Source organism: Ochlerotatus camptorhynchus, unplaced genomic scaffold, assembly GCF_037179485.1.
Source record: "Ochlerotatus camptorhynchus isolate MF236.1 unplaced genomic scaffold, CSIRO-AGI_Acam_v1.1 ptg000267l, whole genome shotgun sequence".
Classification (NCBI taxonomy): Eukaryota; Metazoa; Arthropoda; class Insecta; order Diptera; family Culicidae; genus Ochlerotatus; species Ochlerotatus camptorhynchus.
Window position 1 is genome coordinate 939,759 of NW_027040757.1, and position 15,099 is coordinate 954,857.

The following is a 15,099-nucleotide window of genomic DNA, read 5'->3' on the forward strand; positions in this document are numbered from 1 at the left end:
TATGTAGTCGAAAATCGCTTATCTCACTTGTGCCTGACTCATAAAAACAAACCATGTGACACTAACCTAGACCGAACACACGATAGCAGGACGGACACACACACACACACACATCCAACAAAGCATATGCATGTATTTGTGTAGTAGAAGGAGAAGGAGAAAATCAATTCTCCTGATAAGAGCAATAGCCACCCCAGGAGATAAGACCGAGAAAAGGACTCGTATCACGGCAAAAACAAATATTCTCTGTTATCATCGCTAGCACCACTTTTCCTCCCTCTCGTACCATTCCTCCCGTAGTTATCTTTTGTCGCTTCGTCAGGCGCAAGGCTTTAGAGCTATATGATAAGCACAGAACCGAGCAAGTGATAAGCGTTCAGGACAACTACCACCAACTGCGATAGGATTGCTGCCTAGCTTTGTGTGCTTTGTTTCGGAAATTGATGTTTGATTTCCATCCCGTTTCATTACAGATGGTGCTATCGGCCTGCAGCCCGTACTTTCAGGCATTATTTGTCGAAACCCCTGAAAAACATCCCATCGTCATCCTGAAGGATGTCCCCTTCAAAGACATGAAATGTCTGCTAGACTTTATGTACCGCGGAGAGGTTTCTGTTGATCAGGACCGTCTGGCAGCTTTCTTGCGAGTAGCGGAAAGTCTACGAATAAAGGGTCTCACCGAAGTCAATGACGATAAACCTCCGCTCCAAACGGCGTCGCTAACCAGCGGGTCTTCATCAAACCAAAATCAACCATCCCAACAGCCTCAGAACCAGCAGCAACAGCTTCAACAGCAGCTAGCCGCGGCTGCAAGCCGAAATGCACAGCTGGCAGCACTGCAGCAAAGTCAGCAGTTGCTCCAGCAGAAGCAAAAATCCAGCCAAAGTATGCTGCTGACGAATCCCCTGCTTGGTTCTGCGCTCTCCCAACAGAGGCGGAAACGCGTCCGGCCGCGAAAACTATCCGGTAGTGATACCGGCGAAGGGGAGTACGATGGCTACGAAAGCGACAGTATTGTGCAAGGCTCGCCGGACCTAATGGACGTTAAAATGGCAACGGACGGTACCTCGAACTCGGGCGACGAAAACGTTATCAGCCGCTCGGAAGACAACGACCCCGAGGACTCGATGGACACCTCCAGGAGCCCACCGGTTGTTAACAACAATAACAACAACATCAGCAAAACCGCCAGAAGCAGTCCCGCCCCTTCCGGTACCACGGTAACATCCGCCGCCGCGGCCAGTACGAACAATACCACCACGACCAACTCTTCCAACAGTAGCAACGTGAAGAGTTCGGCCAGTAGGCTGAGAAACGAAAACAGCATGTCAGGTATGTGGCCAATGGCTTCCAAGTTTTTTTTTCTCTCTCTCTATCTCGTTTTTGGTCGTTCCTTCTGCCATTCCTGTTCGCTCACTCTTTCTCACCTATGATCTCCTATACTTCAAAATTCACCGTTACTCGATTGTAATCTCCCATAGCCTAGGAGCATCAACAACAAAAAAAAAACATAGATTCCCCACTCATTAAGCTAACACCATCATCATCATTTCTCTTCCCTTTTTTCCATCATCTGTGTTCCTACCACTACTTATTTCATTTGTTTTCTTTTTTTTTATTGTCTTAAATCCGGGCCTAAAGGGAAGGAAGCAAATTTGTCTCACCTTAGCAGTAGTAGTACCATCAACATAAAAAAAAATTCCAATCCAATTGACAAAACTCTCTCGCTCTCGTTCTATTCCGGAAAAGCTAAAAGGGATTGTTTCTCGATTATTAGTGAAAGCCACAAAAAAGAAAATCAAAACGAAAAAAAAAACAAAACAAGCAGTCAATTCAAGTCGCGTTCGTTTTTTGTTTGTGCAGTAGTGATGATTGTTGAACGACGGAAGTGTTGTAACGAAAATCAAAAAAAAAATCCAATCCGAGACAAACTACTTCTTCGATACGGGAAAACTCAACGAGGTGAGTTTCCGGCTTCCCATGCGCCGCTGCAGCAGTCGAAAATTAAGAGATTGAAGGAAATTCCCCACTCGAAACAGTCAGAGAGAGAGAGAGAGACGCGATGCGATTAACGTTTATGTACGGGAAAGTGAGAAGGAGAAAAAGAGAGAGGGAGATAATTAGGTGGGGGGGTTAGAACTTCGCGGATGAGTGAATGGTTTTTGACCTGAGGTTTGATTTCGGGATTTTCAAGAATTCATCAGAGTTAGTTTTTGATCTTTTGTTGAAATATTTGATTGTTGCAAAATTTAAGACTTACGACATAAATGTCACCGTTTACCATCAGTTTCTGCATTTTGGGATCGTGGTTGATGTAGTAGCACAAACGAAGTGGCTCGAAAACTTTGGTGACGAACCTGCTATTGCAATTTTTTAGTATACCACATGGCAACACTACACCTGGATTGTATAGCATTTTCACCAAATGTACTAGAATGTTTTGGTTCTATCTCTTTCACTTTACTCAAAACTGAAATGCATAAAAAATGAAAAAGTGATACACTCTTTGCACACTGTCAAAGATCATTGCACACAAAATCAACTTTGTTCAAATAAAAATAAAAATACTAGCCCATCTGGTGGCTGAAGGCTCAAGCTTCTAAAAAAATTCTATTACAGAGATCCACATTATTTTAATTGATTTCTTCGCCAGTTAGTCGTCTGTCACTTCGTTTGTGATAGAAGCAACCGGTGGAAATGAACGATTTTAAATTGGCTTATTACTTGACTAGCCTATTGGTCCCAAGCAAATCGATTAACGTACCCCATTCTAGTATTAATTCCAGTACTACACTATGTTTGTTTTGATTCGCTATGAAAGTTTGACAGATAAAATGAGGGGTTAGTGGATTTCCCTATGTTTCGAGGGGTGAATCGATTAGCTTGGGACCGAAGATAGTACCAGAGCTGAGCCAAAAAGTTGAGCACGTTTCTTCGGGACCATCTTGTCTTAGAGTTAGTTTTGCAATGTGGTACACTGAAAAATTGCAATAGCAGATTCGCCACTAAAGTTCTCGAGCTGCTCCGTCTGTCACTTCGTTTGTAGTAGAACACTCGACTAAAAATTGCAAAAAAGTGGAGTTACTCAGTGAATGAGCAAAATTTTCCACGTTTTTCCTCACAAATCGGCTCGAATATCAGAAAAATCGATGAATATTTTACTCAGCCTATGAGTATACATTCAATTCAGTTTTTACGCGATTTTTTTCGCTTTTATTCTTGATCGTGTGGGTGTGTGTGGTCTCGGAGATGAACCAGAGTCTGACTCTTAAGGTACGTTGAGACTATCTGATTTGTTGGTCTGATTCGAGCGGACTGCTTGATAATTTTGTCGGATGCAATGTTCGAATACATTCACACTTTTTCGACATGATGATTTGTTTTGACGTTTGATTTGTCGAACGTAATAGGTTTGTGGTTAATTTTCATTCGACTCATTCAGCAAAATAGCCACAAGTGAAATGAAAATATTGATTTTGTTTTTCTTCTAAAATTTAAAGGATTTGATTTGTGTTTTGATGACATCCAGCAGCAAGGTAAACCGATTTTACTATTCAATGTGTATAATTTGACTGATTTTTATTTTCCAGTGTGTTTGGCCGTCAACAAAACAGTGTTTGTATAATACGAAGTATGTATTATATAAGAACAAGCATGTCTGAGAGCCTACTAAGAATTTTTTAGAGCTTCAAACATATTTGGAGATCTACTGAGAAATTTATTGAGCTTCAGGGTAGTTCGTAGATCTTGAGAACAGAACTAGAAAACTTTAGAAAATTTTACAGAAATTTAAAGAAATTAGAAGAAATTCAGAAAAATTAACAAGAGAGATCGTAGGGGAAATGCAGGTAATGTCGGCCTAAGTGTCCCTAATTTGGTCTCATACATAAATTCAGCAATCGACTAATTTTCAATAGCAACCAAAAATATCCATTAGTAACGTCCCAATAACGCGTTCATCTAGTTAACATTGATAAATAGCAGACTTTTAGCGATGAGCCCAATCTTAGATCCATAGGCCAACATTAGAGACATTTCCCCTAGATCTTCAGAAAAATGTTCAAAGAAATTTTCAAAACTTCAAGCAAGCTTAAATATTTTCAGATCAATTTGTAAAACTATAAGGGAAATTTTGGTAAATATTCAGGGAACTTCACAGACCATCAGAAAAGTCCAAGAATCTACAGTGAAATGTAAAGAATTTCACAGAAGTTTGGAGATCTACTGAAAAATTATTGCATATCAGAAAAGTTCCTAGATTTTCAAATCAAAGCTACAGAACTTTAGAAAAATCACAAGAATGGTCATAGATCCTCAGATTAAATTTTTAGACCTTCAAGAAAGAGTGCAGCTTTTCTGATCCATTTTTAGAATGTCAGAAATTTCAATGCATCTTCAGCGAAATTTGCAGAACTTCAGGGACGTTTAGCGGTTTAAAAATATATTTTTATATTTATTACGATCTGCAGGGACATTTTCAGATATTCAGGGTAGCCCGAGAGCCTACATAGGAATTTACAAAACCTAAGACAAGTTTGCAGATCTACTGCGAAATGTATTGAGCCTCAAGGTAATTCGTAGATCTTGGGAATTAAACTACAGAGCTTCAGACAACTTTACAAAGCTTTAAAGATATTTTCAGAACTTCAGGAGAGTAGATATTTGGAAAAATCTGTAGAACTGCAAGGAATTTTGAGGATCTTCAGAGACATTCAGTGATTCAGTGTTTCAGGACAGTACTTCAATTCCAAAAAGAAATCTCAGCGAAGTACGGAAAGTCCAAGATTTTGCAGAACTCCATGGAAAACTGGAAATAGATAGATCTGAAGAACTTCAGAAAAGTCCGTAGGCCTTAAGAGAAGCCTGTAGAATTTCAGAAAGCTCGTACATTTTTAGAAAAAAAAATGCAAAACTTCTACAAAACACACAAAACGTCTGGAACGTTCGCCGATCTTTAGAAGTATTTACACAACTTCAGAGAAATTCAAATATTTTCAGATAATTTGTAGAGCTTTAAGGAATTTTAAAGAAATTCAGATAAATCTGCAGAACTTTAGTCCAAGAATCCACAAAGAAATGTACAGAACTTTAGAGAACATCTACTGAAAAATCTGTAGAATTTTATTGAGGTTCTTGGATTGTAAGTGAAATTTACAGAAATTCTGGGAAGTACGATGATCTTTATAGATATTTGCACAACTTCAGAAAAATAAGTAGATCTTCAGAGAACTTCCTTAAATTTCCGGGAAGCTCATAAATTTCTAGATTTTTTTTATACTTAAGGGAATTGCGTAGATGTTCAGAGATATTTGCAGATATTAATTGAATCATGATAATCTACAGAGAAAATTATATAACTTTCGAGACATTCGTAGATTATTGGACATTTAGTGAACATCAGAGATAATTGTTGATATTTAAGGATCTTAAATCTGCATGGATTCAGGAACTTTGTAAATTTTTAGAGAAATTTGCAGATCTCCTAAAGAACACGCACGACTTCTAATAAATTTGCAGAACTACCGAGAAATTTGCAGATCTTTAGGAAAGTTTGTTGATCTTCAAAGATATTTTACCAGGGAACAGAAATGAAACTTGGGGACGTCCGAAGTTCTTCAGAGAAATATGCAGAATTGAGATCTTAACAGAAATTCAGAACAGAACTCAAGGAGTCATGTAGATCTATAGAGAAATTTTCCCACTAGCTTGTCGAAAGTTGTTATCGACATCCTGGCAAAGTTTTGAAATCCTTTTTCGTCTTAATATCGCAGTTCTTGAAGGACAAGATGAGCCAGATCCCTGCCGGTGTTCTTCCTGAGCAACCATTTTCTACTCAACAAAAATCACCTTCTCCTTCTCATTTTATTTAAAATAATAAAAGCAAATACGCCTGCCAAAGCTAGAGCAATTTTCCGGTAATTCATTATGGAAGCATTTACTTTTGATTCCGGATACAATTTTGTTTTGAAATCTAAATTGACAATTCTTTCGACATGTGCAAGCAGTGTGAACACCAGCAAACAGTGGGGTTCGACAAAGTGTGTCGAAATTAAAAGCGGGCATATTTTTCAATATGGCGGCGGTCAAAATCAGACTAAGAAATCAGATAGTCTAGACGGACCTTTAATAAAGGCAACCAACCAACCTTGATCGTGTGATTTCAAATTGAAACGAAATTTAATAACAGGCTAATCCAATAGAAACTAACCGATCGTTTCAGCCTCTGACGGTGAATAGGGAAACTCTCCAAAGAGTGATGAGGGCGGAAATTTTCACCGTGAAGCATACACGCTAAGATGCACAGGAGAACGTCAAAAAGAGTGTTGTGAGTAGAAATTTCTGCCGTGAGATACACGGTAAGAAAAAAGTACCCAACGGCCAGTTCACTTTTACCTACTTTTGACTAGTTTGTCTCCTTTTCTCCTTCTAATGTTGTCAAAAACGGAGGAGCAAAACCACCCAACAGGGGTAGTAAAGTGTGGGAACCCAACGTTGAGTATAATCATATTTACCTCCTGTTGGGTACAACCAGAGGCGTCACGTGCCTCATTTGTTTACCTGTGTACCAAGCTTTGTTCGTTATTAGTATACAACCACATATCCGGAGAACTTTGAGATTTGGGCGTAATTGCTTTTGTAAACAAACAGGTCCATAACTGATTTCTCGCGAATAAAAACACAATCTCTCAAAAAAAAACTATACCAAACTATAAAGGAATCATTCCTCTACCTGTTTGTGTTGTTAGTTTTATAGATTTAGCTTTGATTCGCGAGAAATCAGCAAATGACGTGTTTGTTTACAAAAGCAATTACGCCCTAATTTCGAAGTTCTCCGGATATTAGTTTTTGTTTTATCTTTCAATGCTCCATGAATTCAAGGGACATATTCTCCATTACATTGTTACATTGACATTGACAGATTCTCTTCATCGACTTTCTCTTTGTATTCCCACGGCCATGTAAAGACATTCCTAGGTATTTTCAGCACACAAATCGATACAAGAAGCTTTTATCTAGCATATAAAACGACAAACACATCAAAAAACGGTTCTGTGATCAAGTTATTAAAGAAAGAGAAAGTCGACGAAGAGAATCGATCAATATTACTTAGGACCTAATGCAATGTTCAGCTTGAAATGTTCTTCTAATTTAAACTCACACATTCAAACCGGTCTGCAAGTATGATAACGTCCAAAGCGTACCAGACTGCTGTGTCCGTGTTGCTTCCGTTTAACGCGAAACTGCTGAAAGCTTCAATTAAAACCAGTGGTGCAAACCGCCATGAATTGTGGTATGTTTCAAGAGGTGATAGAAGGTCTGCTTGGCTTACATCAGGCATTTGACCATTCACAAATTTGTCACCCGCCACCCGCTTAGAAATCAATGCATTAGGGATTAGGCAGACCATCCGAACTGAATTTAACTCTTTTTGAAGCAAACCAAGGTCGAAGATTTAATTGAACCACACTATAAAATAGTGCATTCATGGTCAATTGTGGTCTGGAGTAAAGAAGTACAGCTATAATGTGTCCATTAAAATCTATAAAAATCTAAACGCATTTTTTTTTTAAATTATTTACACCTGTTTCGTGCACAGGTTGCACATGTGGACGCGACGCCACTGGGTACAACTAACTTTTGCAAGGATCTGGTGTTCAAGAATATTTTTGTTGAGAAAAAAAAAATGAAAATTAGAATAGTGCGTTAGTGGTTATGATCTTCCGGATTTCTTGTGCGCACATAGTTCGAGTGCAAACTAGTTCAGATCAGTGGAAAATCATACAATAAGACAATTACCGATGGAAATTTAAGATGTTGAATGAAAAATCTAGACTGTCAACTGATAGAGCAAACTTCCTTTATCGAATGGCATTGTTAGTTTGCGTGGGAATGTTTTGATTCTCGAGAATTTTGTGTTTAAAGCCATTGTTTACGTTTGGTTGTTCCGCATATTTCAATTGTTGTCTAGAAATGTTTTAATTTGTGTTGTGAAAAATTCTTATTCTGATGTAAACAAACGATTTGCTCGACTTTTCCTTTCGAACTCACGGGGCGCACTCTACGTTGGTGTGCATTAAAAAGGCCTATTTTCACCTTTCCTGAATAATTTATCCACCGCATGTGCTTGAAATCGTCATCCACAACATGGAATATTATGTTTTCTGTATCGATTTAGCAGTGACCAGGCCTGGTGCTTCCATATATGTTTGATGAGAAAAATGAAGATTTATAAAATCGCCCCAACAGTTATAGTCTTCCGGATTTTTAATGTATGGTTATTTGAGCTGTAAATCTGTTCAGATCTGTAGATATTCGAAAAATAAGACCGCTCCCCCATGGAAATTTGCAGGATGTGCAATAAAATATACATTATTTAGAGTTTTGAAAATCGTCATTATGATGTAAACAAATGGGTCATGAAAATTGTTCCTCTCAAAATTTCCTATACCCAGTAACTGGAACATTAACAACAGCATTTGTTTTTATTTATTTTAATGATGCAAAATGATTGCCGCTCGTATTCCCACCCGTTATCCAGGGAGGTTCATACATCTGCCACTTACATACGCAGTCTTATCGACAATCAATACGAAACTAACGATTTAAAATTGGCTCACTTCTTGACTAGCCTATTGGTCCCAAGCAAATCGATTACCCCATTTCAGTCGAAATTCTAGTACTATACTATGTTTGTTTTGATTTGCTATGAAAGTTTGACAGATAAAATGAGGGGTTAGTGGTATTTCCTATATTTCGAGGGGTGCATCCATTAGCTTGGGACCGAAGAAAGTACCAGAGCTGAGCCAAAAAGTTGAGCACGTTTCTTCGGGACATTCTGGTCTTAGAGTTACTTCTATGGTTTAACGTTGTCTCGTCGCAAACCGTTTGGCGCTGTTATCTGTCTCTATAAATTCCAAAGAGTTAAGGGGGTCTGCTTTTGGTCAAAATTTGACAGATTAGAAGTTAATGTTATCCAAGTGTGGTTATTTCTGACAGACAAGAAGTTAATTTTTGACAACCTAGGCAGAGTTCTTCTCGAAAACCGGTCGATCGACAGCACAGGGATTTTCGAACATAGAGAATAACTTTCGAAATGTCACTTTTAACCACGAGATAAATTTTACTCGGCAAATGGTTCACAGCGTTATTGAAAGGGTTCAGGTATATTTTGGTGCAATTAGATCACTGAAAAAGCGCATGGGCTACGTAGAACATTTGAAAATATTTTCCAAAAAGGGGCTGACAATATCGGGTCATTACTGAATCACAATCCTTTAGCAACTATCCAAATTGTTTATAATTGATGCCTCTCGAAAAGGAATCAAAACTATCAGAAATGACGTTTGGCTTCGATTTAGGTGGGCTACAGCCCAACTAAAACGTAACCCACTTAAACATAGCTCAACGAGCGAATTTTGACTTTACCTTAAGTTTGAGGAATTTTGATCTTGGAGATTTGAAATTGTGTTCAACACAGGGTATTGATTTTATTAAAAGTTCTCAGCATACGAAATAGGAAAATTCGAACTACCAACATAATGAAGTCTTTGAGATGAATCATGCACTAAACATCAATTTAAAAAAAAAACTCAGGATCATGGCTTACAACATGCCAAGATCTATGCGTGAATATGTATGTGAGATCCTGAGCCTAAAACCACTACGAATTATGTCCAACCAAACTCTATAAAAAATATGTTTAATGATTTTTAACTTTTTTGCTATATGTTATTAAAGCACCGACAAACCGACATGAATGATCATACAAATTACAAAGAAATTTCTGTTCAAAGCACAAAGCTGACATCTGCCGCCGTGTTCGCGGAAAATATTTATCCTAGCCACGAACACGCGTACAAAATGTATGAGCTGATTCGAGTCCAATCTATTTTGGACAAATTATTTTTATCTAGATAAAGCATTTCTAAGGTTTTGACCGATGGGATCGCTGCACGTTTGAATCGGTAGTTATGGATTCTCGATCAAGAGTTAAGTTTAAGTTTAAGTTTAATGTCGGTTTGTTGGTGATAAAACGTCGTAGCTTTTTTTTCACTAGCGACATCTATTGTGAAAAATAACAATGTTGGTAATCTATTCTAGTCAGTCATGGGAAAAAATCCCAGCAAAGATCATCCTCATCTTAGAAACCACATCCCCTGTACATACATACTGCCCCCGGCGACCTAATTATCCAGCAATTCTCTCGCTCCGAAATCTCTCTCTCGAAACCACCAGGTGCAGCCTCTCCGGAGATAATCCCTTTAGCTTTTCCTGAAATCTGCTCCCGCGCGTATTTTTTTCGAAGGTGAGCAAGAACGCATCCAATCTACTTAAAAAACAAAAAAAAAACAAACAAAACAAAAGAAGCTTCGCTCACATTTGTACAGAAAATATATATTCATATTTATAATCCGTGTCTAATAATTTTACTGTTGGTGTTGGAAACATTCAGTACAAAAAAAAAAACGAAAAACAAATCTCATTAATTTTTTGCTGATGTGCGGCCTGGGAAATTGGAATGAAATCAATTTTGTCCACTGAGTTCTGCTTGTGCTAGCAAATGTCATGTTTTCCCTTTTTTTTCTCTCTCTCTCTCGTTGCGTCATTGTAGATTCCAAAGATTCGTTCAACGAAGACGACCCCTGCGGCCCGATGGACGATGACGACGAGGAGAACGACGACTCGGACGAGGAACGCGAACTGAACTCGAGCTACATGGAACCGCAGCTGCTGCTGGACGAGTTCGACGACCCGGTAGAATTCAAGTACGACCCAAAGGATGACAGCAACTTTCTGCCGCCGCTACAGGCTAAACCGAGAACGCCAACGGGCAATACGGGCGGTCGCATGCCGTTGATCAATGTAGTACCGACAATGTCGTTGCTGCCGAAACTGGCGCCGCTGACTGTGAGTGCTGCAGCGGCGGCCGCTGCCAGTTTACTCAACTCAAAATCTCTACCAAAGCTTCAGAAACGTCCCCGGTTGTCGGGTAAGTCGCAGAACGGTATCACCGCGACGCAGACCATCCTGAACAACCTGAACAACAATCTGAATGAAAGTATGATCTCGACCTCGACCAGCGGAGCAGCAGCTGGCGTACCTAGTGGACTGCAGATCACGGGTGTCCTGTCCGGGTTGGATAGCTCGGATATGTTTGAAATGTTTCATGTGACCGGTTCACCGACGACCCGGTCGAGCTCCAATTCGCCCTCGACCAAGGGCGATAGCGGCCAGCGTGCGCACAAGTACACCGTAATCGACGATACCGAAGGTAGCGTGCGAGATTTCTGTACCAAAGAAGGCGATCACGTGTATCGGTGTAAGATCTGCTCCCGAGTCTACACCCACATAAGTAACTTCTGCCGGCATTACGTGACGTCACACAAGCGGAACGTCAAGGTCTATCCATGCCCGTACTGCTTCAAGGAGTTCACCCGCAAGGACAACATGACAGCGCACGTCAAGATCATCCACAAAACCGAATATGCCCAATCGCAGAGTGGTTCGGAGGCAGCTCCTTGCACGATGAACACCAACAGCAATAGCAGTACAAACGGATCTACAACACCAGTACCTCCGACGTCGGGTTCGTCAGGGAACAACTTTACGAACGCAGCTATCATCAATGCCGTCGCGAACGCTGTCGGTTTGCAGCCCAAAAATGCGTCACCAGGAGGAGGAAATTCCGGGTCTGGTATTCGAATAGTATTCCCTCCGATCGGTAGCGGCGGCACCTCATCTTCCACCACTTCACCTGCCTCCACGTCCAACAACGGTGCCCAAACCGGAACCATCAGTATCAAGAAGGAGTTTCAGGAGAAACCGACCTCGTCGTCGCCCGGTGCAACGTCCCCCTCGCGGTCGGTTTCGTCCACTACGGTCACTTCGCCGAGCTCGACGACGCTGGCCACCGCGGCAACGGCCACCGTTAGTCAGTAGTAGTCGCTAAAGGCCTTTCGGGAATGTCGAATCACATGCATAACATACACACACACACACATACAAAAAGAGGCTACTAACACTAAAGTATCTGTCGTTCGTCTGTCCTGCAAGCTTGTTTCGGTCGGATGGCACAAAGGAAAGTCGTAAAAAGGACTTGGCGAGGAAGCATAGAAGCAAAAGAAAGAGAGAAAAAGAGAGCGAGCTGCAATATCACTGTTTATTTTTATGTTCTGTTGTTTATTTAATTGATTTTTTTTTTCGCTGACCGAGATCGTTAATCATTCCTTTTAAAGGGTATTTGTAATTTTAATGTAATTGGAATTGTACAGACAAGCAAGCAACAAGAGAAAACCGCGATCGGAATGGAATTACCCGTTTTTTTTCCGACGGAACAAAAGAGCAAAACACCGAGAAGTGCCTTCTCGGAAGCAACTACTGTCCTAATATATATTTTAGTGTAAAGTTTCCCCTGATTACCTTTACCTTGTAACATATATTTTTTTAGTTGTTAGTAATAAAAAAACCAACGCTACAAACCATACATAAACGTACGCATGTAGACAACAACCACTTCACGCAAGTCTTCCCACATTTAAAATCGAAGAAATCCAACCGAAAGGACCTCCCGTTCCCTTTCGGATGGCATTTTTCTTGGAACGTTTTTTTTTTCCGATTCGACAACAGAAGAAAAGTAGTACAATAATAAAGAAGCATATAAATCAAACAATTACCATTTTAGGGCAAGAAGAAGAGCAAATATTTAATTAGTTTTTAGATGGGAAATTAAGCGAAAGAGTAGGATCTACGAGCTCTGGCTGCACTGTGCTCTCCCAACGCGCTTCGGTCGCCGATCGCCTGCGGGAGATCCTATATATTGAACTAAAGATGTTGTTGATTAATTTTATCGTACGTCGTCGTCCCCATCCCCCGCTCCTCCCCCCTTCGCTTTCTCCTGTTTTTTATTGTCATTCTGATGCCGGATGGCTGACCTGCGTGTGCGGATGATGTTACCATTTTCCGGTGACCGCCCAGTTGCTATCAGTTGAGTTTCTTTTAACTTTTTGTGCACTGTCACAATGCTGTCAGTTGCAGAGCGGTAGCTTGATTTTTCTTCGACTGGGATGACAATCCCAGACGGAAAAATGTGAGGTCCAAAACTAGCCAATGACCGCATAGAAAAGTTCCAAGGGGCGATTCCTAGTATGACGCCCACAAGTTTTTATATATTTTTTTAAGACGTCCCACCTTCCATCCCGTGTGTTACGCATTTTTCCATACATATTACACGTACTGTCGCAAATTGTACGACCCCCTCCCAACCCTTCGCAAAAGTGGACGCCATATTTGAATTGCATCCAAATAGCTCAATGCATTACAAGTTCAGTAACAACACGTCAGAAGAGCCTAACTCGAAATGTAAACAATGATTTTAAACGTTAATTTCTCGCGATTTACAGCACACCCACTCAAACAAACCAAACACCACCTGGCACAGTGGGGCGTATCCAAGCAAAACTTGGACAAAATTCTGAAATATCTTGAAAATTACCAACAAAGGTTTCTTTCGATGCATTTCAATACTAAGAACCTGTTTTGGACAAATTGGCTAAATTCGGAAGTGGTACCAGAAGAGGTACCCACAAAGCAGGGGCAAACATCGGGGCTTATTACGGATATCACTTCACGGTGAAAACTTGTCACTTGTCATCACGGTGAAGTGATTCCCATTTGATTTGTACGGCAATCACGGCTCTTATTCTGAGTATCACTTCCTTATCACCGTGTAGTGACACCCGTAATAAGGCCCATCTTCTTCATTCCTTTATTTAACGTCGGTCTATGCCCCGCAATCTAGTGATAATCGGACATCGATTGCCATCCATTGACGGCAATCGAATATGCAGAAAGGCAGCTTCCACACATGGGCAGGAAGACGTGAATAGAGATTGTTATGCCTCAGAAAAATCCCACCGACCTCGGCTGAGATTGAACCCAGACCCATTGGGATGAGAAAGCAGTCACGCTATATATTTTGAGTGATAATTTGTTTAAACCCCCAATTACAGATATTCCAAGCATACCTTGGTTATAGCCTACTTCGATACCACGCTTGTTTTGGTGCAGAATCGGTTTGTCTTGTTTATCAGACTTGATATAAAAAAACATAATTTTTCGCTAACTTTCAAAAGTTTGCGAAACATAGGGATGTGATTTTTGAAAAGCTTAAAAAACGTCTTTTTGTGGACAGTGCCAAATTGGTAGAGACTAAATTTGATGTTATTTTTGTAATTCATGATTTATTTTCTGGATTTGATAACAACCGAAAATAAAAATAAAAGCCTTAATTTAATTTTTAAACAGCTGTTAGAACTCGTCCATATGGAAAACATAATTTGGCTAGCATTTTTCGCATTTTTGTTCTTTGAAATTCTACCAAAAATTCATTTCTCTACCGATTGGCCTGTAGTTTTGTGCTGGAATTCAGCCATTTTTACTCGCGCCTTGATTTTTCAAAATGGTGCATTCGATATTTTCAAATAAATCATAGTACGAAAACGGCTCATCTAATCGCAATGAGGTCAGAGACAAAATTGTATGAAAATTGATTTCCTTTTTAGAACAAAATACACGCTGAAAAAAATCACAATTTTTCGTCAAAAAATGAAAAACTTCAATAACAAAAAAGGGCATTTTTAAGATGTTTAAACTTATGTTTATGTGAAAGCTTATAAAAAGTGCTGACTTTTGACGAAAATCGTAGAATTTGGCGCTGTTTTTTACACTTTTATTTATGTTTCAAATTGCGCATTTTACACCACTTAAGATTCCTGTGCAAACAATGATTGCACAGTAATATTTTCGCACCGAAGAATAACTAAATAAAAAATCGACTTATTTGAATTAACTACTTCATTCGAGCAGCTAAAATGACGTTTACTACCACTCGAACTTTGAAATAAAACATTATTTTGAGATTTTTTCCTCTAGAACCTCGAGAAAAGTAGCCAACATTAGTGCGTTTTATGAAAAAAATAGAAATTAATTGGTCCAGTTTTGTGAAATCGCTGGTAGAAAGTCACGCCAAAACTGCTTGACAAAGTGGTCAATTGAAGGCAAATAGCAGCTTTAGAACAGCTGGCCAGCTACACTAATAAG

General features: G+C 39.7%; 1 protein-coding gene across 3 annotated transcripts in view; it reads left to right on the forward strand.

The window, feature by feature from the left end:
• ttk (zinc finger and BTB domain-containing protein ttk) overlaps positions 1-15,099 on the forward strand; it is a 79,973-nt gene that overhangs the window by 36,470 nt on the left and 28,404 nt on the right. For 2 of the 3 annotated variants that reach the window (XM_065227182.1, XM_065227183.1), the window contains exons 3-4: positions 474-1,332; positions 10,613-12,085. In XM_065227182.1, the coding sequence (XP_065083254.1) occupies positions 474-1,332; positions 10,613-11,940 (2,187 nt within the window). In that variant the 3' untranslated portion in view covers positions 11,941-12,085. Of the gene's footprint in view, positions 1-473; positions 1,333-10,612; positions 12,086-15,099 lie in introns of those variants that run through there. The other variant, XM_065227184.1, reaches the window with a different exon arrangement.